The sequence below is a fragment of the Ictidomys tridecemlineatus genome, chromosome 3, assembly GCF_052094955.1.
Source record: "Ictidomys tridecemlineatus isolate mIctTri1 chromosome 3, mIctTri1.hap1, whole genome shotgun sequence".
NCBI classification, from domain to species: domain Eukaryota; kingdom Metazoa; phylum Chordata; class Mammalia; order Rodentia; family Sciuridae; genus Ictidomys; species Ictidomys tridecemlineatus.
In genome coordinates, this window is record NC_135479.1 from 43,300,056 (window position 1) to 43,322,853 (window position 22,798).

At 33.9% G+C, this 22,798-nt stretch overlaps 1 protein-coding gene across 1 annotated transcript in view; it reads left to right on the forward strand.

Moving 5' to 3' along the window:
* Positions 1–22,798, forward strand: part of Efcab5 (EF-hand calcium binding domain 5) — a 130,766-nt gene that overhangs the window by 2,632 nt on the left and 105,336 nt on the right. The window contains exons 2-4 of the mRNA XM_078041082.1: positions 1,478–1,540; positions 2,626–2,710; positions 11,683–12,259. Of these exons, the coding sequence (XP_077897208.1) occupies positions 1,478–1,540; positions 2,626–2,710; positions 11,683–12,259 (725 nt within the window). The remainder of the gene's footprint in view (positions 1–1,477; positions 1,541–2,625; positions 2,711–11,682; positions 12,260–22,798) is intronic.

The following is a 22,798-nucleotide window of genomic DNA, read 5'->3' on the forward strand; positions in this document are numbered from 1 at the left end:
TGTCTCCAAAGGCAATACTTTGGATTTATTCAACTAGAACAAGTGTTATATCGATAGAAAATGAATACTCCAGAATATATATATGCTATTTCTAATTAAAGAGAGTCTAGACTGTAACTGCCCTGGAGGCAGAGACCACATAAATGTAATTTATTCTTTACACAGCACCTAGCCCTTTTATACACAAACTCAATGAATTTTGGCACAGCAGTGATTTTTTTGTGATTGAAATCATGGATCACTTGCAGTGAAATGAGGATGTGGTAATTATCCATTTTAATTCCTAAATATAAGTAAACCAGAAAAATCATATTACTCCCAGAACACTCTCTCACAAAAACAAACAAACAAACAAACAAACAAAAAAAAAACTTTTTAAGGAGGTCATTATTCTGTTTACCTTTCTCACAGGGATTAGATAGCCATCAGAGTGCACTTTACCTTACCTTGATTATTATTTCAAAAATTAATAAAGTGATAATAACATTAAAAATTCAATTGCCTTAGTATGTTTTGGAAAAAAAAAAGTGATAATGGTGTCAGTTACTGTGAGTTTCCTCTGGTCTAGCACTGACAGCTTGGGTCAGTAAGAAAAGTAATAACACTAGTACAGTTTGAAAAATTCAGCAGTTGAGACTTTACAACGGGTCAATAGAATGGTGGGGGAGGGGTGAGGAAAATTTTGATCTTCCAGGACACTTTTTGTTGTTTATCAACATTTTCTTTCTCTCTTTATGTTATTAATATTGATCTGGTAATATTGATCTTTTCCATGCAATTTGGTGATATTTTTACGTGGTCCAGATGAGTGAGTCACCATTTCAAGAGGAAGCCAAATCTGCTCAGGTTCCTGGCCTTATTTAGGTTTCTAACTATTTATGAGAGGATTTGAAATTCCACATTCTTGGGAAATTGAAATAGAATATCATTTCTATCACTTAATTATTTCTCTTTTTATAGTCAAAATATTCTGCATCAGGTTTTGACAGAAATGCTGAAAAACTTGGCTCAAAATAATGTTGAAGCACAGTAACCTGCTTTTAGTGGGTTGGCCTTTCTTAATTATAATATAGTGTGACTTAATTGTTTGAATTTGTTGACACAACTAATTTTATTCTGAATGATATCTGCTCATTATGTGATTTTTGTTGTTGTTATTATTATTGTTGTGGTTATTGTTGTTATTATACTAAAGATCGAACCTAGGGCACTTTACCACTGAGTTACACTCCCCAGTGTCTGTCTGTCTGTCTGTCTCTCTCTTTTTTTGAGGCATGGTCTTACTAAATTGCTTAGGGTCTCATTAAGTTGCTGGCTTTGAACTTGCAATCCCCCTGCCTCAGCCTTCTGAGCTGCTGGGATTATAAGCATGCACCATCACACCCAGCTAAAATAAAATTTTATATTATAGTATAAAATGTTAGCTTAATCCCCAGCTGCTTTTGAATACCACTTACTAACACTATTCCCTTTTCAGGAAAATGGAAAAGACAACAAAGAAAAGAAAGAGGATTCAACTGAAGAGACAGAGCCTATTAAGGTAGAGTTGTCATGGACAATTAGATTTTAGTGCAGTAGGATAAAATTTTCTTATGAAGAAGGAAAAAAATGTGGGTGTTCAAAAAGATGAGCAAAATAGCAAATGGAAAAGGGCGAATTCATGTTAACTATTAATCAGACTTACTCAGTTATAGGAAATTTCCATAGATAGGTAAATTATTTGTGAAGAGCAATTATAAATTACACATAAATAAAGGCTGCTTTCTAAAATCAGAACTATTACCCTAACTACAGGAAATACCAGTTTTTAGGGTAACTTCGCTGTCCTGCTGAAGAAGAAATTTCCATGTTAATCATTTAAGTAACCTTGTGTTTAAATAAACACAAAACTATAGTGAGGACGAACACTTAATTTAAAAGGAGGCAATTAAAATGTTATAGGCCTGGCATGTTGATGCACTGCTTTAATTCCAGATTCTAAGAAGGCTGAGGCTGGAATAACTTAGAAAGACCTGGTCTCGAATAAATAAATAATAAATAGATTAAATCAGGGAGGGTAGCTCAGTGCTAGAGTGGAATGCTTGCCTGCCATATGCAAGCATGGATTCAACACCTAGTACTGTAAAGAAAAATAAAATAGTTATATGAATTTACATCAAGATGACTAATATGAGTTTTTAAATATCCTATTATTGAAGTACACCAGGAACACAAAAAGCTGTTCTGCTACTATTATTCATAAACTTGATCTTCAGTTTCCTCAGTGAAGATGAAATGTTTTTCTTTATACCACAAACCATGGAAGATGTGTTTTTTTTAAAGTAGCATTCTCAGAGTTCTGATTTCATTATGATATGCTCTCAAATTATGTTTGTTGAAAATATTGTATAATTCAAGGATTAATGTACAACAGGAATGATGTTGCTAGCATATGACTGTTAGCAATAGGAAGATGACCTGTTGAGTCAACACATTTCATCTTGTGAATGTAGTAAATAGACTGTGATTACTGCTTTGCTTCTAATATGTAACATTAAATCCTAGAAAAAGTAAGTAGGAGAGTTGAGGCAACTTTGATGAAAAGCAACTCATTTTGAAATTAGTATTTGTATTCTCCTTTCAAAGGGCTCGCAGAGTTTACCAGATGTTTCTGCAACAGAGACCAGCAACCATGTGGCAGAAGAAGCAACAGATGAAATAAAATCTCAAGGTAGAGAACTAGTCACACACAATAGGATCTAAAACTAACATTAAATTTTCACTGGGGAATCATTCTGTAAGATTTTGTGTTTCAAAAATATATTCCACTGATATATTCAAATGCCATTTGGGAAATAAAGTATAGTCCCTTTACACTCTACTAACATTTTTTGAGGAAACTTTATGACTTTCCATCTTATGCTACTTAATTAAAGAGAAAAACATAGTCTAGAGAGCTGACTGATGCCTAGTAGATAATCCATTAATATAAAAATAAAATTGGGCTGGGATTGTGGCTCAGTGGTAGAGCACTCGCCTAGTATGGGCGGGACCTGGGTTCGATTCTCAGCACCATATAAAAATAAAGGCATTGTGTTGTGTCCATCTACAAAAAAGATTCTCTCTCTCTCTCTCTCTCTCTCTCTCTTAAGAAAAATAAAAAAATAAAATGAATTGTAGTCATTTGGGCTGATTACTGTTCTTGGTCCTGTTTATTCTTTTTAGTATTGTACTTGACCACACATTTGTTCTGTGTGATCCAAAGTTTGACTCCTATCCCCATTCTTTACCTAAATTCCACATAATCATGCAAACTGAAAATTTACAGGATCAAAAAGACAATAAATAAGTGGACAAGACATTTATCTCTTTCACTACAGCAACATCTAATTCCAGACATTTAATGAAACCCTGTACCAAGAGAAAATCCTTTTTTTTTTTTTTTGAGAGAGTGGGGAGGGAGAGAGAGAGAGAGAGAGAGAATTTTTAATATTTATTTTGTAGTTCTCGGCGGACACAACATCTTTGTTGGTATGTGGTGCTGAGGATCGAACCCAGGCCGCACGCATGCCAGCCGAGCGCGATACCGCTTGAGCCACATCCCCAGCCCAAGAGAAAATCTTTACAATATTTAAATTCACATCAATTCAACTTACCTTAATGAGAGTTTAGTATGTGCTAGGCTTGACCAGGCTAAATTACAATAATAATTATTAAAGTATTTTCTAAACTATTAATTGTTGTGTAGATCCTAGTTATAACTTCTAGGTGCTTTTTCTGAGGTGTTTTTTTTGTTGTTGTTTTTGGTTTTTTTTGTCTTTTAAGCCAATTAAGAGCAATTATTTACTACTTGTTCTTATTAATACTTATTGTAATACATGTGCTTTAAGAACTAAACTTCCTGACACTTAGTTTGCCTTTCTTATAAACTGAGTATTATTTTTACAGCTTCACAAACTTTAAAAATTTTTCTTCCTGTCAAGTCTTTAACTGTTCTCCTCCACCTGACTCCACTTCTTAGTCTCCTGATTTTACTTCCTCCTCATCCCACCATTTTACCACCAACACACCTTACATATACTCTGGCTTGATCTTAATTACTAGGCCAGGATAATGATTAACTCATTCTAAACATGCCAAACAAAATGTGATCAATTAATTTGTTATAAATTTAATTGGGTATTCAGTGGTCTGTGGTCAAATTTGCACCTGCAAAACTTCATGTATATATTATATCATGTAATTTATTGCCTCCTTAGAGAATATCAAGAGTTTGTAGACTTTGCTATTCTTGTATTTTTAATTTCTCTTATTGCTTTTCAAAGCATATAGAGGGAAGGATATTTTGCTTGTTGATTTATTCACATCAACTGTTTTTGTATGTGATATTTACTAAAAACATCACAGTGTGCTGTGATATTAAATGCAATGCAAGATACTTATTTTTTTAGTGATCAGCCACTATTCAACCTTATATTCTGAATCCTTCCTTTATGTACAAATATATGAATTTACATATATATAAATATGTAAAAGAAGTAGGAAGAGGAACTGCTATTGAACTGACAGTTTCAACATGTCAAAGAAAGTGTCATAATCCTTGTTACAAACTTGTCAAAATTCAAGTGATATTATCTTGCTAAGCAGTTCTCAAATTGCACTCAAATACTTTCCTTTGCATAAAAAATACTGTGGTTAAACTCCAGCCGTGGCTCTTGGTAAAGTGCTTGCCTAGCACAAGTGAGGCATTGGGTTTAATCCTCAGCACCCCATTAAAATAAATAAATAAAGTTATGAAAAAATGTGTATCAAAAAATATGTATCAGTTTTTTTTTATTCTAGTTATTTGTCTTTTTAGGTTATAAGCTTATCTTGCATTTTGAGAAATCTTTTTTTTAAATTATCAGTTTACCCAACTCTATCCTTATTATACAAGCCTAAGATTACCAAAGTTTTGGGGCTGGCGTTGTGGCTCAGTGATAGAGCACCACATAAAAATAAATAAATAAAGATATTATGTTCATCTGCAACTAAAAATACTTTTTAAAAAAAGATTAACAGGGCTGGGGATGTGGCTCAAGCAGTAGTGCGCTTGTCTGGCATGCGCGGAGCACTAGGTTCAATCCTCAGCACCACATAAAAATAAAATAAAGATGTTGTGTCCACCGAAAACTAAGAAAATAAATATTAAAAAATTCTCTCTCTCTCTCTTTCTCTCTCTTAAAAAAAAAAGATTAACAGAGTTTTGTAGAAACTACCTTTTCCTATACCAATAGAATTTCAATTCTAATAATGTTTATTAGTGTTTTTTTCCTCCTTCTTTTATAGCAGTCATTTACATTATGTACAAATGTTGAGAAATTCTGATAATAAAGACAAGGTACCTAAGTTTCAGACAGGGCCCATGTTTAAATAGGAACATCATGCAGCTTGCTGGGTGACCCTTCTGATTCAGTTTTCACTAGTTTAATCAGCAGTCAGTTCCACTAACATTATATAACATTTGAAAGAGCCTGCTAAGGCTTATTATAATGTGAATTGTAATTCATTCCCATTTATGTCCTTAAATAGATTTTGCACTGAGGCTATACCCAGCAGTGGGCCATGCCTAGGTACAGAAAATGATAAATGTTCCTTATGAGGCTAGACCTTTCAAATTATGAACAAGGAAATCTTTTGTGTACCTACTTATTTAGTTGAAAGCTCTTATACCCTTAGGGCCTGAATAGGTCTTTGTATGGTAGAAGGTGAACTGGTAGAGAGATGAAGGTATTAGTGTTAGGCGAAAGCTTGAAAGGCTTTTAATTCTATGAAGAATTTAGGAAATTGATCCTGAAAAAGAATTCCAGTGCTTAGCATAGCACCAGGCATGTAGTAAGAAATCAATAATTATTTATTGAGTGTGCGAATAAATAATCAGTCAATCTGTAAAAAAGATTTAAGAATGTCCAAACTCAGACCTACTGAAAAACCCTGTACCTGTTTGAATCTATATTCAATTAAACCTCTAAGTTAATTTGCCCTTGGGTCAGTTCCATAATTTGCAATCCTTGCATTTAGAGGTCTACCTGTCAAAAGACAGCTTCAGATAGTCTTGTTTAGAATCCTGATCTATTGACTGCTGTTCCTCTTTTTCTTTTCTTGGTTTGCTGGTTCCAGGAGAAAAGTGTTTGACTAGAATTGTAACCAAACACATTTCTACTTCCATTCTCTGTATTAGTGAAAACAATGCAAGCACGAGGATTATTGCTTAGCAACCTATAATGGCCAAGCACACTACAGGAGCATGAGCAGGCTGCAATGAAGATAGAAAACGCCCTAGTTCATGTGTGAGTTTACTAATGAACCACAGCAGATGCTTAGATGTTAAGTTGCTATACATCTATAGCATAACACTTAAAGCCAGCAGAAGAATATCTGCCTTGGGTTTGTACTGGACAGATTAAAAGAAATGCAAGTACATTAGAACCTGTAGACTTAAAAGAATTGTTCTCTTTCACACTTAAAAATAAGGGAGGCTTGAGATATATAGCTCAGTTGGTAGAATTCTTGCCTCACATGCACGAGATCCTGGGTTCAATCCCCAGCACTACAAAAATAAATAAATAAGCGAGCATTGTGTATTAATGAATATTGTGACCAAAAAGAAAATGGAAACATTTTCCCATTTTCCCACTGGGTATAGCCTCAGTGCAAAATCTATTTAAGGACATAAATGGGAAAAACATTTTTGTCTCCACAAAAAGTGTTAATTTGTTACATATCCAGGGAGGTGAGAGGGAGCCACACACACATACACACACACAAATACATACATAAATTGTCGATGGACTATATTTCATTTATTTATATATGGTGCTGAAAATAGAACCCAGTGCCTCACACATGCCAAGCAAGTGTTGTACCACTGAGCTACAACCCCAGCCCCAGAGTATTGGTTTTTAAATAACTTTTTTAAATATTTTATTTTTTAATTATAGTTAGACACAATACTTTTATTTTATTTATCTATTTTTATGTGGTGCTGAGGATCGAACCCAAGGCCTCACACATACTAGGCTACTGCTCTACCACTAAGCCATAACTCCAGCCTTGGTTTTTAGATAATTTTAAGGCAGCAAAACCTTTTTTTCCAAATTAAATATTATTATGCTCTCCAATTATGAAAAATAATTGGAGCACAGGTGCTCTGGTCACAAAGGGTACAAGTTGCTTACAGTCCTATGGTCTTTGAAGCTCCTTCTCAGGATCCTAAGAAGCATATTTCAAAAACTACTGCTTCACAACAGGAATTCTTACTCTTATTGGTGATCTTCTAAATTGGTACCAGTTACTCTAGAAAATAATTTAATAATATCTCATTGAACTAATGAAAATGCTTATACCTATGACCCTGTGTTTTAGTCCATTTCTGTTGCTATAATAAAATACTATAGACAGAATAATTTATAAACATAATAAATTGATTGCTCATAGTTATTGAAGCTAGGAAGTCTTAAGATCAAGGCACCAGCAGGCTCTGTATCTGGTGAGGGCTTAGTCTCTGCTTCCAAGATGGTGCTTGAATGCTATGTCCTCACATGGCCGAAAAGATAGAAGGCAATAAAAAGGGGCTAGATACTTCCCATCAATGCTTTTATAAAAGTACTAATTCTTTGGTGAAGGAAGAGCCCTCATGAATTAATAACTTCCCCAAAGACCCTCACCTCTTAATACTGTCATATTGAGTCTTAGGTTCTGATGTATGAATTTAAAAAAAATTTAGCTGTATATGGACACAATATCTTTATTTTGTTTATTTATTTTTATGTGGTGCTGAGGATCAAATGCAGTGCCCCATATGTGCTAGGCAAGCGCTCTGCCATTGAGCTACAACCCCAGCCCAATGTATGAATTTTGAAGGGAAACAAACATTCAAACCATAGCACCCCTGCAAATAAAATCTTAATAATACACTTTAGAGAAATTCATATATGTACACAGGAGGATACATTCAATAATTTTCATACTAGGATTGTCTGTTATAGTAAAACCTGAAAACAAAACTAGAAACAACTCAATGACTATCAAAATGACAATGAAAAAATGCATCTATCAATTAGGTGATTTTTCCATACATAATTTTAATTTTAAAAAAGGCTAAAGAATACACATGATATAAAATTATTTTTATAAAATTAAAAAATAAGAACAGGGCTGGGGATATAACTTAGTAGAGTGCTTGCCTTGCATGTACAAGGCCCTGGGTTCAATCCCCAACACCACACACACACAAAAAAAAGAGAACAATATCATATTGCTTAGATATAATAACAAACAAATGCATGGAAACGATAAACATGAAACTCAGAATAGCATCATTCAAAGTTGGAATATATGAGAGGCTTTAATATCTAGGTAATTTTTTTGTAAGCTAGGATTAGATAAATGGCTACTTATATTTTTGTGTCTTAAATATTTCATAATAAATAATGTTGGGGCTGGGATTGTGGCTCAGCGGTAGAGGGCTCGCCTCACACGTGTGAGGCCCTGGGTTCAATCCTCAACACCACATAAAAATAAATAAATAAAATAAAGATATTGTGTCCAACTAAAAAATAAATATAATAAATAATGTTAAAAATCCCATTGCAGGGGCTGGGATGTGGCTCAAGCGGTAGCGCGCTGGCCTGGCATGCATGCGGCTCAGGGTTCGACCCTCAGCACCACATACAAACAAAGATGTTGTATCTGCCGATAACTTAAATAAATAAATAAATATTAAAAAAAAAAAAAAAAAAAAAAAAAAAAAATCCCATTGCTCAAAAGTTATGGAGGCCCTAGTCTCTTACCCTTTAATTGTAGTAGCAGTATATACTGGGGTTATTAATGATTAAGTATGTCTCAATAACTACTTTCTAGTTACATTAAAAATAATGAGTATAGAAATAATTTTCAGATATATTTCTGTTTTTTCTCTGTATCCTCAAAGAAACAGAAGCAAAATGCTTCAACAATACATTGTCCTGATTCTATTGGGATTTGGCTGAGCACTGATATTTTCAGTGGATAATATTTCAAAAGAACTGAAACTAGGGCTGGGTTGTAGCTCAGTGGTAAAGCACTTGCCTTGCATGTGTAAAGCCCTGGGTTTGATCCCCAGTTTCAAAAAAGAAGAGGAAAAAAAAAAAAAAAGAAACTACTTTATCTCTCTATCCATGTCAGAAAAAAAAAAAAAACACCTTAAAATTCCCATTAATTCTTCCATTCCAATCACCTCAGCAATCATATATGGTCTTTAATCTCTGATATACTTTGAACATTGCTTAGAAATATGCTTATATATTTGTAGTTACTCCTTTCCACACCCACAACAGTTACTTCAAAATTGTATCTTTCCCATCAAGCTCATGATCCTACCATTCCTGGTTTTATCGATATTTATTTTATTTTACAAAAAAATAGAGGCTGTGAGATGGAATTCTCCCAACTTACATGCCATCTTAGTTTAGTGTAAGAGACATCTCATCCAAGGCTATTATATATTTTTGACCTCCTGCATATCTCCTCGACCCTGAGGATCACCATCTAATTTTTCTCCTGTGTCTTCTGTTTTCTCTTTACTTTGCCTCCTGCCTCTAAATCTCTAAATATAGTCGAACCAACCCCATCTTTAGAGAAATCCTTCCTCACCAGAAGAAAAAAGAGAAAGAAATCAATCTTTTCTTTCATAGTCGCATTCTTTTTTGTAGATGGACAAAATACCTTTATTTTATTTGTTTATTTTTATGTGGTGCCAGGGATTGAACTCAGTGCTTCATGCATGCTAGGCAATCACTCTATCACTGAGCCACAACCCCAGTCCCCACAGTCACATTCTTTGTAATAATTTGTCCAGTCATTCACTCTGCACTTTACCTTGAAGTTCCTCCTCAACCCACTGTAGTCTAGGCTCCATTCTCACCACAGATATTGCTGTCCCTAGGATCCATTCTTAAACACAGAAATGGTTTAGTGAAAAACAACTGAGTGCTAAATCAAATGTATTCTTTCCACTTCTTGCATCATTTGACTTTTCTGCAGCATTTGGCGCTGTTGACTACTTCCTTTAAGTGATATATCTTTTTTGTCTACTCAGTTTGATTAGGAAACAGCCCTTCCCCTCCTTGATCCATTTGGTTTAGTTGAGGGTTATGCTGGCTTTTTAGATCTAGGAATAGATGGTGATGCAAATCTGTCCAATCAGAATGCTCATGGATGGTTCAGAAATAGGCATATAATTTATGCCTAGGCAATTAAAACCTTTCTCAGGTTTTTTAAACTGTAATTTAATGGCAAATATCTTTTGAAAATCAGTAATGACATGGATCATGTAAATCTAAGCACCACATAAAAAATAAATAAGTAAAATAAAGTTATAAAAAATGCTTGCCAAAATGAATCCTAATGTTTTTATATATATATATATATAAATAATCAACAAAAACATTAATTTAAAAGAGCAAAGCTAGAGGTAGATTTCAGCTGTGTCTGAAAACAGTTAAATCATCATCCATTTCTCTAAGAAGCGCTGGGTTTTTTCTTTTTTAATTCAAGAATGATAGTAGAAACCAAGATCTGAACATCAGGCATCCAAGTTCTCTTAATTTTTAAAAAACAATGTTCATAATATTTTCTTATTTCTTCTAATTTCTTTGCTCTGAGATATATGAATTATAATGGTAGTGAACAGATTTACACTATTATCTATTAATGATATTCCTTAGATTTGTATTAGTTATTTCATTTGTTGGATTTAGCCATGGAGATGGTTTTACTTAAATATTCCTCTAGTCTTCTGCATGTGTAATTATATTTGCATTTGAGATTATCTGCTTTTGTGTGGATGTTTCTGTTTTCTGTAGTCTGCTGCCAGTGATTACGGAGGAAGGGTTAGATGTTCAGACCATAAAGTCTGTCAATAAATGGGGAGTCTGGGCTCTTCTCCTCTTGAACAATAAGACAGATCCTCAAGAGGAGAAAGACCCTCTTGTCCCCAATTCTTTTTTTCTTTTTCTTTTATTTATTTATTTATTTATTGGTACCAGGAATTGAACCCAGAGGACACTTAACCACTGAGCCACATTCCCAGCCCTTTTATTGTATTTTGTTTAGAGACAGGGTCTCACTGACTTGCCTAGGGTCTCCCTATATTGCTGAGGCTGGCTTTAAACTTGAGATCCTCCTGCCTCAGCCGCTCAAGCTGCTGGAAACACAGGTGTGTGTCACCATGCACAGACCCACTTTCTTCTGAGAAAGTGATGCGTGGAACTGTAAGAGCCATCGTATGATATAAATTACAAGTGCAAAAAATGGACTAAGAGTGACAGAAACAGGTTGAGTACTGAATGAGATTACAGAGCTGATGTTAACTCCTGAATAAGTCAACAGTAACAGTAAATGTTTTTATGGTTTGAATGACCGTTGCCAAACTTTCTGACACTTTCAGCTGATGGTGTTCCAATATGCTGTGTAAATGGATGTACAAAACGTTTTTGTAATGGTATGCTAAAATTTTGATGATTAAAATCTACTTCTTCTTTTTTTTTTTCCCTGAGGTGTTGGGGATCGAGCCCAGAGCCTTGTGCATGTGAGGCAGGGACTCTACCAACTGAGCTATGTCCCCAGCCCCTTAAAATCCACTTCTAATATTTCTTACATTTCACTTTTTTTTTTCCCTCTTAGAATCAAAGCTGGTGAGACAGCCAGAAATTCCAACTAGTTCAACAAAGGACGCTATCCCTGAAGTCTCAGGGAATGTTGTGATTAGAAAACCTGAAAAAGTGATTTTTTCTTTAGATGAAACTAAACCAAAATCAAAGCTAGAACAACCATGGAGGAAAAATATTTTGGAAAGAGTGGAGGCGAGTGCCCGGAAAATACAGCAGAAAATAATAGATAAAGATAATCTAAAGAAGGAACTAGAAAAAAAGTCTGAAAAAAAACTCCCTAAGGATAATTTAGCCCAACAGTGGTTTGATACTGAAACTACGACACTGAAAACTCGTGCATATTTGCTGGACAAACTTCTTCCCACCTTAGTTCCTGGAGTGGAAAAAATGTTAATGCAATTAGAAAAGAAAAAGATTTTGACAGAAGCTGATACTCCAACCAAGTTTGATCCAATTAATTATTTGGGAGAATATTTAATGAGAAACAATCCTTCTTATGTCAAAGCTCCAAAAATGTCTGGTTACCAGAGGGTGATGAGAGATGTCACAGAAGAACTGAAGGTGTATGTTCCTGACACTATTTGCTACAGGTAAAATTTCTACTATTTTCAATTGATTTTCTATTTCCTTACATTGAAAATCTAGTAGAACAATAATATTAATATAAACAGAACTTTCAAAAAATGATTTTATGGTTATTCAAAGAGTGTCTCACTTTTTTGAGGCACTGTGAAGACTAACGAAGTCCATAAAAAGTTCTTTGTATTCATAGATTTGTCTCACTAGGATGCTAAGTATGTGTTTATTTCTCTATTTATTCTCCTTGCACTGAAAAGTAGGCTATATGACATCTGGGACTACCTAAAAGTTGAACTTTCCAGATAAGTGATATAGTCTTCTGGTTCAAAAGGCAAATTATATAAAAAGTGGAAAATTCTCCTTCCATTCTTATCTTCCATCCACCTAGTACTCCACCTCTGCCATAGATAACTACTATTTTTAGTTTTCTAAAACTCTATAGAGTTCCTTTATGCATAGATTAGCACATAAAATATGAATTCTTAATTTTCTTCCTTTTACATAAAAGCATATAATGTGAGTTACAAATATTTCCCCAATTTTCACTTACCATTTATCTTTTGTCATGCATTATTTTTTTTATTCATGTGGAGTTGAATTTAATTTTTATTTTTCTAGCATCCAGATTTTGAATCAGTGTTATATTCCAAAATATTAAAAGAATTCTCCCATGTTTTTTCTGGAATTATTAGGCTTTTAACTTTCATTTTATATATTATCCATTTGGAATATATCCTAGTATAATATGAAGGTAGGAATCCAACTTTATCCTTTTTCAAATGACTACTTAGCAGTCCCAATAAAAATTGTGGAATAGTTTATCTTTGCCCCACCAATTTAAGAAGAACCTTTAGTCTAAACCCCTGCATATTTTACAGTATATTTCTAGATTTTTCCAATTCTTGTTCTGTTTGTCTGTTTCCCTTTTATGTGCTAGTACCACACTGTATTAATCATTGAGGCTTTTAAAAACATTTCTATTAATCTGAGTGCTGGTGACCATTATTTGCTCTTCTTTTTTCTAATGTCTTCTAGTTATCATGTGTTTACTTTTTATATGAACAACTTGTGTATTTGGGGGGTTGGGGATCCTGAGGAGAGAAAACCAGAAAAAACCTTTATTGCAATCTGATTATACTTATTAATTAACTTAAGAAATGAATGTATTTTTAAATTTTTACTTATTTGTAGAGGGATACCTTTATTTTATTTATTTATATGTGGTGCTGAGGATCGAACAAGTACCTCATATGTGCTACACAAGCGCTCTACCACTGAGCTATAACCCCAGCCCCAGGAAATGAATGGGAGTGCTCATACATTTTGTATTGTCATTGTTTCAAGGCCTTTCAGGATTAAGAAATATAATTTTTAAATTTCACCTTAATAAAATTTATTTTTTTTAAATATGTATATATACACACTCCAAATCAGAATAATAATAGGATAGAAACTCCTTTAGTGTGACAAAAATCTTTAAGTGAAATATTTTTTTCAGTCTCCTTTGAACAACTAACTATAATGGATAGGAATAGTTATTCTATGTGAACTTTTTACATTTTTTTGTTTTTTTAATCTTACATGGAAAAAAAATGCTATGGCCTGAACCCAACTGCCAAACACACCTACAAGAAAAATAGCAAGTACATCTAGTTTGAGCATTGATAACGTGAAAGAAGCAGACTGGATAATATAAGAATAAAAAAACTCAGTGCATCAGTAGGCCAAAGGCTTACACAATGGGAATATAACTCTTTTAAACACTACTACATTGATCCCAGAAGAAATAAATTAAAATTTTTCTACTTCCTTCATTGAAATACTGGATAAGAAATATGGGACTGCGGTTGTAGCACAGTGGTAGAGCACTTGCCTAGCATGTGTGAGGAACTGGGTTTGTTCCTCAGCACCACATAAAAATAAATGAATAAAATAGAGATATTGTGTCCACCCACAACAAAATAATTTAAAAAAAGAAATATAACTTTTAAAATAATGAGTTCATATTGATAACTTTATTGTATCAAATACAACATTTCTTGGTAGAGTGCTTGCCTCCCATGCACAAGGCCCTGGGTTCAATCCCCAACACCACAAACAACAACAACAAACAAAACAAAACAAAACAAAAAATACAATGTTTCAGGATTTTTATATAATTTCCTTGATTTTACATTTGTATTTCTTTTTTTTTTTTAATACTGAAATTTTGGTTCCTAACAACATTGACATAATTACCTGGTTTGCCTTATCCTATGATTTCTATAAAATAGCTCCAAAATAATAATGGCAATAAGCCTACTGAGAACAAAAATACTAAAAGAGGTTTAAGATTTACTGGAAGCTTTTCTTGGTCCTTAGACTATATCCTACTAAGGATCTGTGTATGAAAAATGATGCCATACAAAAAAAACAGGATTTAAATTGTTTTATACCAGAGAAATTCTTTTTTTAAACCATGACTCAAAGCCATAAAAATGATGATAAATTTGATTACATAAAAGTTAAAAGCTTTTTGCTTGGCAAATTGAGTCACAACTACTTAATTCTGCTGCTGTAGTGCAAAAACACTGAAAGACAATCTGTAAATAAATGAGCATGACTGTGTTCCAATGAAACTTTATTTATGGATACTGAAATTTGAATTTCATATCATCTTTCCATGCCATAAAATATTATTCTTCATTTGATTTTTTTAAAAACTATTTTAAAATACAACAACCACTCTTAGCTTTTGAGCCATAAAAAACTGGCAATGGGCCAGATTTGGTTTGCTGACCCCTGGTCTATATGAAATCTACCCCATCTATTCTAGACCTAGACAGCAATACACTTTGAATTTCTGAACCTCTTCCCATATTTTCTTTTGAATACCTTCTGTCATGAACCCTATACGTTTATGAAGGAACCTAAAATTCTTTGTGACTTGTTTTAGTGACCATCCTATAGGATAAACAACTAATTAGAAGCTTTAGCATAATAATTTTTCGGGGGGTTGGTGGGTAGGGATAGAGCCTGGGGTCTTGTATATGCTAGACAATTGTTAGACAATTGTTCTACCACTGAACTATTTCCCCAGCTCCTAATAATTCTTTTGTAATTAGGTATATATATATATATCATATATATATCATATATATATAATGATATATATATATATCATTCTGGAACATAGAGATACATGCACAAAATTCTTATTTTGTTTTATGTGTGGGTGTGGGCATGAAAATTTTTATTTTAGTTGTAGATGGACACAATGCCTTTATTTCATTTACTTATTTATTTTTATGAGGGGACTCACATACGCTAGGTAAGCACTCTACCACTGAGCTATAACCCCAGCCCATGAAATTTTATTTTCAAGCGAAATAGTTTCTTTAGAGTATGATTGCCTACCAGGGACATCAGAATCACCTAGATACTTGGTTAAATGTTCAGATTCTGTCTACAGGGCTCTGGGTTCCATCCCCAGCACTGAAAAAAAGAAAAGTACATATTTCTGGATTATTACTCAGACCTCCTGAATCAGAACCTATAGGAATGCATTTAAAACAAATTCCACAGGAGTTTATTATGCATACTAAAATTTTAATACCGAATTCAAGAGAAACCCAACTAAGGGAGTTTTAGTACTAATGAAAAGTTCCAGCAGCATGCAGGAAGCAGTATCACTGAATTTAATAAATAGCTTAAGGAAATTTCTGCTCACTATTTGTTCTTATAGAGCAATATATTAGGTTGCATTTAGATCTATTTCTATAAAAGGAAATACAATTTGGAAACTGGTATCAAGCCTCTAAACCAATATATTGACAAATCCTTCTTTGTTAGATAGGTAAATCTCAACAGCGTATAAAACTCTAGGAATTTATCAGTATCTATAATAAGAAATACAACACAAATGAGTGAGAATCCCTTGCTAACCAATGACATAATACAAGGGAATTAGGTGTTTTTGTTTGTTTGTTTGTTTTCCTTTTCTGTACCAGGGATTGAACCTGGGGCCCTTACCCATTGAGCCACATCCTCATCCCTTTTTTAATTTTATATTGAGACAGGGTCTCACTAAGTTGCTGAGGCTAGCTTGAACTCATGATCCTCCTTCCTCAGCCTCAGGAACCTCTAGGATTATAGGCTTATGACATGTTATTTCACTGATGTTTCCTGAATTGGGAGTTGAATACTTAGGTTCAGTTGAGACTCAGAACTTGAGTTTCCATGGGCGAAACACCTGTAGGAATTTCACAGAAGAGTTCATCAAAGATGCTTTGTTTATCTGGCTTGCTAGGATTTAAGCTTCATCTCTCTCTGACAAAAATCCAAGATTTATAGGTCATCAAGATGACTGTTTCAGGAACTTGCAGAATTTTCAGAAATTCTTAGGATGCTTTACAAGAGCATGTGCTGCTCCTAATGTCTACAGACTTAAAACTTGTATATCCAGCAATTTTAGTAAAATTGTCCTGCTTAAAAATTCTTTGACCTGTATCATTGTGTTGTCCTCAATTCATTACAGAACCTTGGATAGGTCAGTTCATTTTAGAAATGAGCATTTTTCTTATTTATATTCAATTTTTAAGAAGACAAAATTTGTATTGGTTTGTCAAGACTTTATCTTCTGTTAATAATGTTAAAAGTTGCCTCTACTTTATCACAAAGTTTTTGTCTGTCTTCTTCCCAGGTCAGAAGGGGATTTATTCATCTCTGTTTGGTGTCTTATAACAATAGATAGAGAAGACATTTCTTATTTATTTGGATATTTTTATAGTGGTAGATTCTTAACTAAAAAATACAACATCACTGCTGTTTGTAGGGTTTCCATATACAATATAATTTACTACTTTTCACTGGGGTTCCTAAAAGATAGGTCTGGAATCAAAGTTGATTTTAATTTCTTTATATATGAAATTTTGCACAACTCTAAAGTAGATTAAGTTTGCAGAATTTGCTTTTCTACATGTTTTCTTTCCTCTTAGTATCTTTTCCATTTGACAGATACTTCTGGTACTTGGGCATAAGTATTTGAAACATTCTTACTACCTGATTGTGAATTGATAATGAAATATTTACTCTTAAAAATAAGATTACAAACTGGGCATGGTGGTACACATCTGTAATCCCAACAACTCGGGAGGCAAGACAGGAGGATTGCAAGTTTGAGGCCAGCGTTAGCAATTTATCGAGGCCTTCAGCAACTTAGTGAGACTGTGTATCAAAATAAAAAATAAAGAGGGCTGGGGATATGGCCCAGCAGTAAAGTGTCCCTAGATTAGATCCTGAGTACCAAAAAAAAAAAAAGATTATAAACTTGTATAGCTTATTTATGATAATGGCTACATATATTGATACATGTGTTGAAAATTAAAAACTAGGCATTAAAAGGTTTAATTTTACTATATGATTTTTTTAAATAAAAAATTTAAATAATAAACAGGGAAGATTATTAATGTTAGCCTTTTGAACTATTCCAGGGAAATAAGGCCTATTACACTATACATGTCCTCTCTTTTCTCCACCAGCTGTGACACAGAAGATCCTAGAATAAGAATTCAAATAAGCCAGGAAATAGATCTAAAAAGACCCTAAACAAAAACTTGTATGTGATGCCTACCCAGTTATGGTTTAGAAGTGATCTATGATCCTTGAATCTATTGCCTATTTTGTAGTCACTATAGGATCTGTGTTGCATCTCAAGATATGTTTTGGACATTATTTCCAGTTACTTCTCTTCATTAGCCTTACATATTAATATTGGAACATTTGATCCACAAAGAGAAAGAATCATAAAGAGATATTCCAAAGAATTACTTTCTCTACCACAGTTACATAGAAGAGAAGAATGTCAGTATAAATGCTTAGACATTAAGGATGCACAAAACCAAGTAAAATTAAAAGGGGAAGAGACCCGTGTCTTAATTTTATTATAATTTCCTGCAGATTAATGCATGTATGGTGTTCAAGAAACTCATACAAACTGTGCCAAAATCCATTGTGTAGGCTTCTATTGGAATGTGTTATCTGCAAAACATTCTAAGATTTACTTCAAAGTACTTTGTATTTATAGAAAAAAACAAAACAGCTAAAAATGTCTAACTCATCCTTACAAGTTGCCAGCACTAGGACTTGGCAAGCTAGAAAGTATGTTTCATTCTTGATAGGGTTTTCCTCAGTTGCTGGGAGACAGTGGCTTCCTAGACAGCTGTCTGCTCACTCTTCAGACCACCTGCCACCCCTTTACCAAGCCAAACTCTTGTGCTTAAATTATGCTAGGAAATCCTGCAAGTGCTTCTCCAAAGGTGATATTGGTAATATTAATTACGTTGTTAGTCTGCATTGAATTATCAAGATTGTATTAATCCAGTAAAAAGCAGATTATGCCAAAAGTGAGTCAATAGATTAGGGACATACTTTTTGAAATATTTAAGTGACTGTTATATACAAGAGCATGTAGTAGGACTTTATTCAAGTAGCTTCTAATTTTGTTCAACTTCCAATAATAATTTATATACACCAACTAGTTTCATTTCTGGCTCTAAATGATACTTATATGTGTATTTATCTCATTATTAAGTACTTAGAAATTATTCTTCTTATGAACTGAGAAACCATGGTCTCTTTAGATGATATCCTAATATTCTATACTCTACCATGCAACTTAATGTTGAATGAATCTGATCTGCTTCTGTGGTATAGAACATTCCTAATGTCCAAGAGACTGAAGTAAAGTTCAGAGTCAAGTTCCCTCTAGCTAAACCTGGACACCTGGTATAATGCCTGATAAGGTGTGGTTGATCCAAAGTAGAAACACCTAAGACCTTCTAAGATACCTATAAATTCTTAGGATTTATCATTTAATTCTATTAATTCATTTTTAAACTGTCCAGTTACTGATATCCTCAAAAAGAAGATATAATTTGCTTTTGTTCATTAAAGATTGTCTTCTAATGGCTGAAGACCTTACATCCAACTGCCTTGATTTTTACATCTTCTGTCCTACTTCAGCCATCACATCAGATGCCACCTAGAGATTTATATCTCTTACCCAAACATCTTCTTTGAGCTCTCTACTAGTGCGTCCAATTATCTATTCAAAATCTGCTCTTGATATTTCACAAGCACCTAAATTGAACAAGTCAATGTCTACATGGTCATCCATCCAGACCCTTAAGCCAAAATCCAAGGTATCAACCTTAGATACCTTCTGCCTCCTCACTGCTCATTTCTACTTAATTATTAGGTCCCAGTAATTTTGGCTCCTTTCTCTCTCTCTCTCTCTCTCTCTCTCTCTCTCTTTCTTTTCCAACATTCTCTCACTGCTTTCATCCTAGTCTAGGCTACTGTCTCTTGCCTGTACTCATACAATAGTCTTCTTCTTTTTTAAATATAGCTTTATTTTATTTATTTATTTATCTTTATGTGGTGCTGAGAATTGAACCTAGTGCCTCACAGTTGCTAGGCAAGTGTTCTACCACTGATAGAACTCTAACCCCTCATGCAATAGCCTTTGAATTGGTATGTTTACAGCTTCTTTTGCCCTTTTTAAATCTATTCTTTGTCTGTAACTGGAGTGATTTTTAAAAAAGGTTAATCTTATCATGTTCCCCAATGCAAAACCTTTTAATTCATCCATTTACTTTTAGAATAAAGATCAAAATCCTTAAGGAGGCCCATAAGAACTTCCTTGTCTGGCCTGGCTCTTAACTCTCTCCTCACACTCTACACTCCAGGTATGTGGGATTTATTTCAGTTCTTCAAACATCCTGTGCTTCTTCCTACCTCAGCGTCTTTACATATGGCATTCCCTCTATCTGTTTCACCTGTCTCCTCTTTATCTCACCAATCATTTAAAGTTCAGCACAGATAGCACTTTATTGTGAAACTGGGTTTGTACCTTCCTTTCATGCTCCTCAGAGAATCCCGTGTTCCTCTTTTATTGGACTAATTGCAGTTATAATGTTTTTTTCCCCTGCTACATATAAACAGGAATTATGTCTATCATATTTTCATTACCCCAGCATCTAATGCCATGTCTTATGAAGATGCTCAACAAATATATGTTAGATATATAAGATTATTATGAGATATGTTTTAATGAGTGATGGATGACTATAGGAGAGTCACCTTATTTTCACACTTCCCTTAATTTGAAGCAAAACTTAATTTTTACGTCTTGGGATTTAATCATCAGTATTTAAGGAGGATGTTGTGCTAAATATTCTTCATCATTTAAAAAAAATCCAAATAGGCCTAAGTATTTATCTGCTCAAATGTCATTGACTAACCAATTATTTAGATTTTTCCTAAGTCATTGCATGTTTTCTCAGGATCCTCATTTTATAGTAAGATATATGTTGAATAAACAAAAATAAACTAAGAATTAACTAAGTATAATGACAAAGTAGACACATGTAATATATGGATTTTTCTATGGGATACTTAGCATGGTAACAACATAGGCATGCTCCCAGAATGACAAGAAATCTAATTTAATTTAACTTTGTGAAACTAAGACTACCAGAGCTTTAAAAAAAAATGCAAGCATAAGTTTATTAACTTGCCTAGCAAGGGAATACATACCAGTGGATCATTCACTGAATAGTTTGTGGAAAGGATATATTCAGGGGGTTTTAATTGTTAGGAAGGGAGCTGTATGATAGTTATAAGAATTTAAAACTACCACACTGTGGGTCATAGTAAGTCTGTTCATAGGTCTGTACATGATTGGTTAAAACAAGTACCATTTTTTAGCAGTTCAAAGAGGAGTTTTCAGATAGGTCCAAAAATGTTCTAGTATACTGGGGTCACTCAAAGTTCATGGTATGTTATCCACTTAATATGGTTAGAACCAGTTTTGAGGAAATTCAACTTTCAATTTTTATATAATCTAGGAAAATATTGCTATAAGTGAAAGATTTTCCTTGTACAGCTTAAATGTATAGACAGAATTTGGATTGTCACAACCAGGGTTAGGAAGCATTTTTGCTTCTACTCTTTAATCAGGTAGATTTACACTGTGCCTTTTTTAAAAAACCCATGTTTTTTTTTTTAGTAAACTGTTTTATTAATTAGCTTTTATGCATTAAAAAAATTACCCCAACTTAGTAGCTTAAAGCAATACCAATTATTTGCCCATGATTTTGTGGGTAGGTAACTTTGGACTGAGTTCCTGACTCATCTCTGCTTCACATGTTATTGATTAGACTCCCTTATACATTGTAGTAAGATGGCAGTTGATAGCCTTGATCATTTTACTAGTGTTTGGCTATTTGCAAGAATAATGGCAGTAACTGGATCATCATCTAGAAGGCTAAGCTAGGCTTATTTCCAAGGTATGGTGGGAGGCCTCCCAAATTCAATAAAAGAAGACAAGCCCCAATGGTTAAGTACTTTTCAACTTTCTCCTTGCATCCTGTTTGTCAATGGCTTATTATAAGTCACATAACCACAGATATAAGGAATGCAGAAATAGGAAGAGCTGCAAAGTTGCATTGCGCACAGAATTATACATATGGGAATGTGAAGAATCTGTGACCATTTCTGTAACTACCACATTGTAGATTTTCCTCCCTTCCAGTTCCCTTAAATGGAGAGTTATATTTAGGATTTGCTTATAAGTTATATCTATTCTATACTGCCCAGAGTTTTGGGTGCTGTAGAATTCTGCTGATTGATATAAACATCTCATGAAATAATACAGGCTACAAAAGAGAAATGTTATTCATTTCCTGGAATGAGTAACACAATCAATTTGAAATCCATTAAGATTATATTTGGAAGCTTATGTACAATGGCTCTGAGGCACAAAACAAGATTTTGTGTCTAAATTGGGGCATCAGTAAATAGGAAGAAATGATATCTGAGCTGAAACCTACAGCATATGGAAGATCTAGTCAGGCAAAGAAAAGGAGAAAAATATTTCAAGCAGATGAAAATATGATAGAAAACCAATTTGTGAATTTGTTTTTGCATCATGAGAATCCATAAATACTTAGTATTTATTACACTGTGCTGTTTACTAATCTGTTCTGCCCTTGGACCATAAGCTTAATAATGGCAGAATTCATAGTTAAAAATGGTACAGTTTGGGCTGGGGTTGTGGCTCAGCGGTAGAGTATTTGCCTAGCATGTGCGAAGACCTGGGTTTGATCCTCAGCACCACCTAAAAATAAACAAATAAAGGTATTGTGTCAAACTACAACTAAAAAATAAATATTAAAAAATGGTACAGTCCATATTACCTAATAAATGTTTGTGTAATGAGCCAGGAACTTAGTGAATGCATAATGAGCAAAAGCTGGGTGTAAGAGGCACAGAATAGAAAGCCATGTAGGAATGAAGATGGAAATTGAAGACAATGCTGTGCAGAGAGAGGAAGAAAGAGAAAATAGCAGAGGGAGAAGGATTAGGGGAAGAGCAGAATGAGAGACAAGCAGAAGGGACTGGGAGGTTTGGCTGTTTAGAAGTGGCATCAGAGGAATTTAGCACTTCCTTTAAAACACCAATTAATCTTTTGGTAGCACAGACACAGGATCTTCTGTACTATTAAGCTG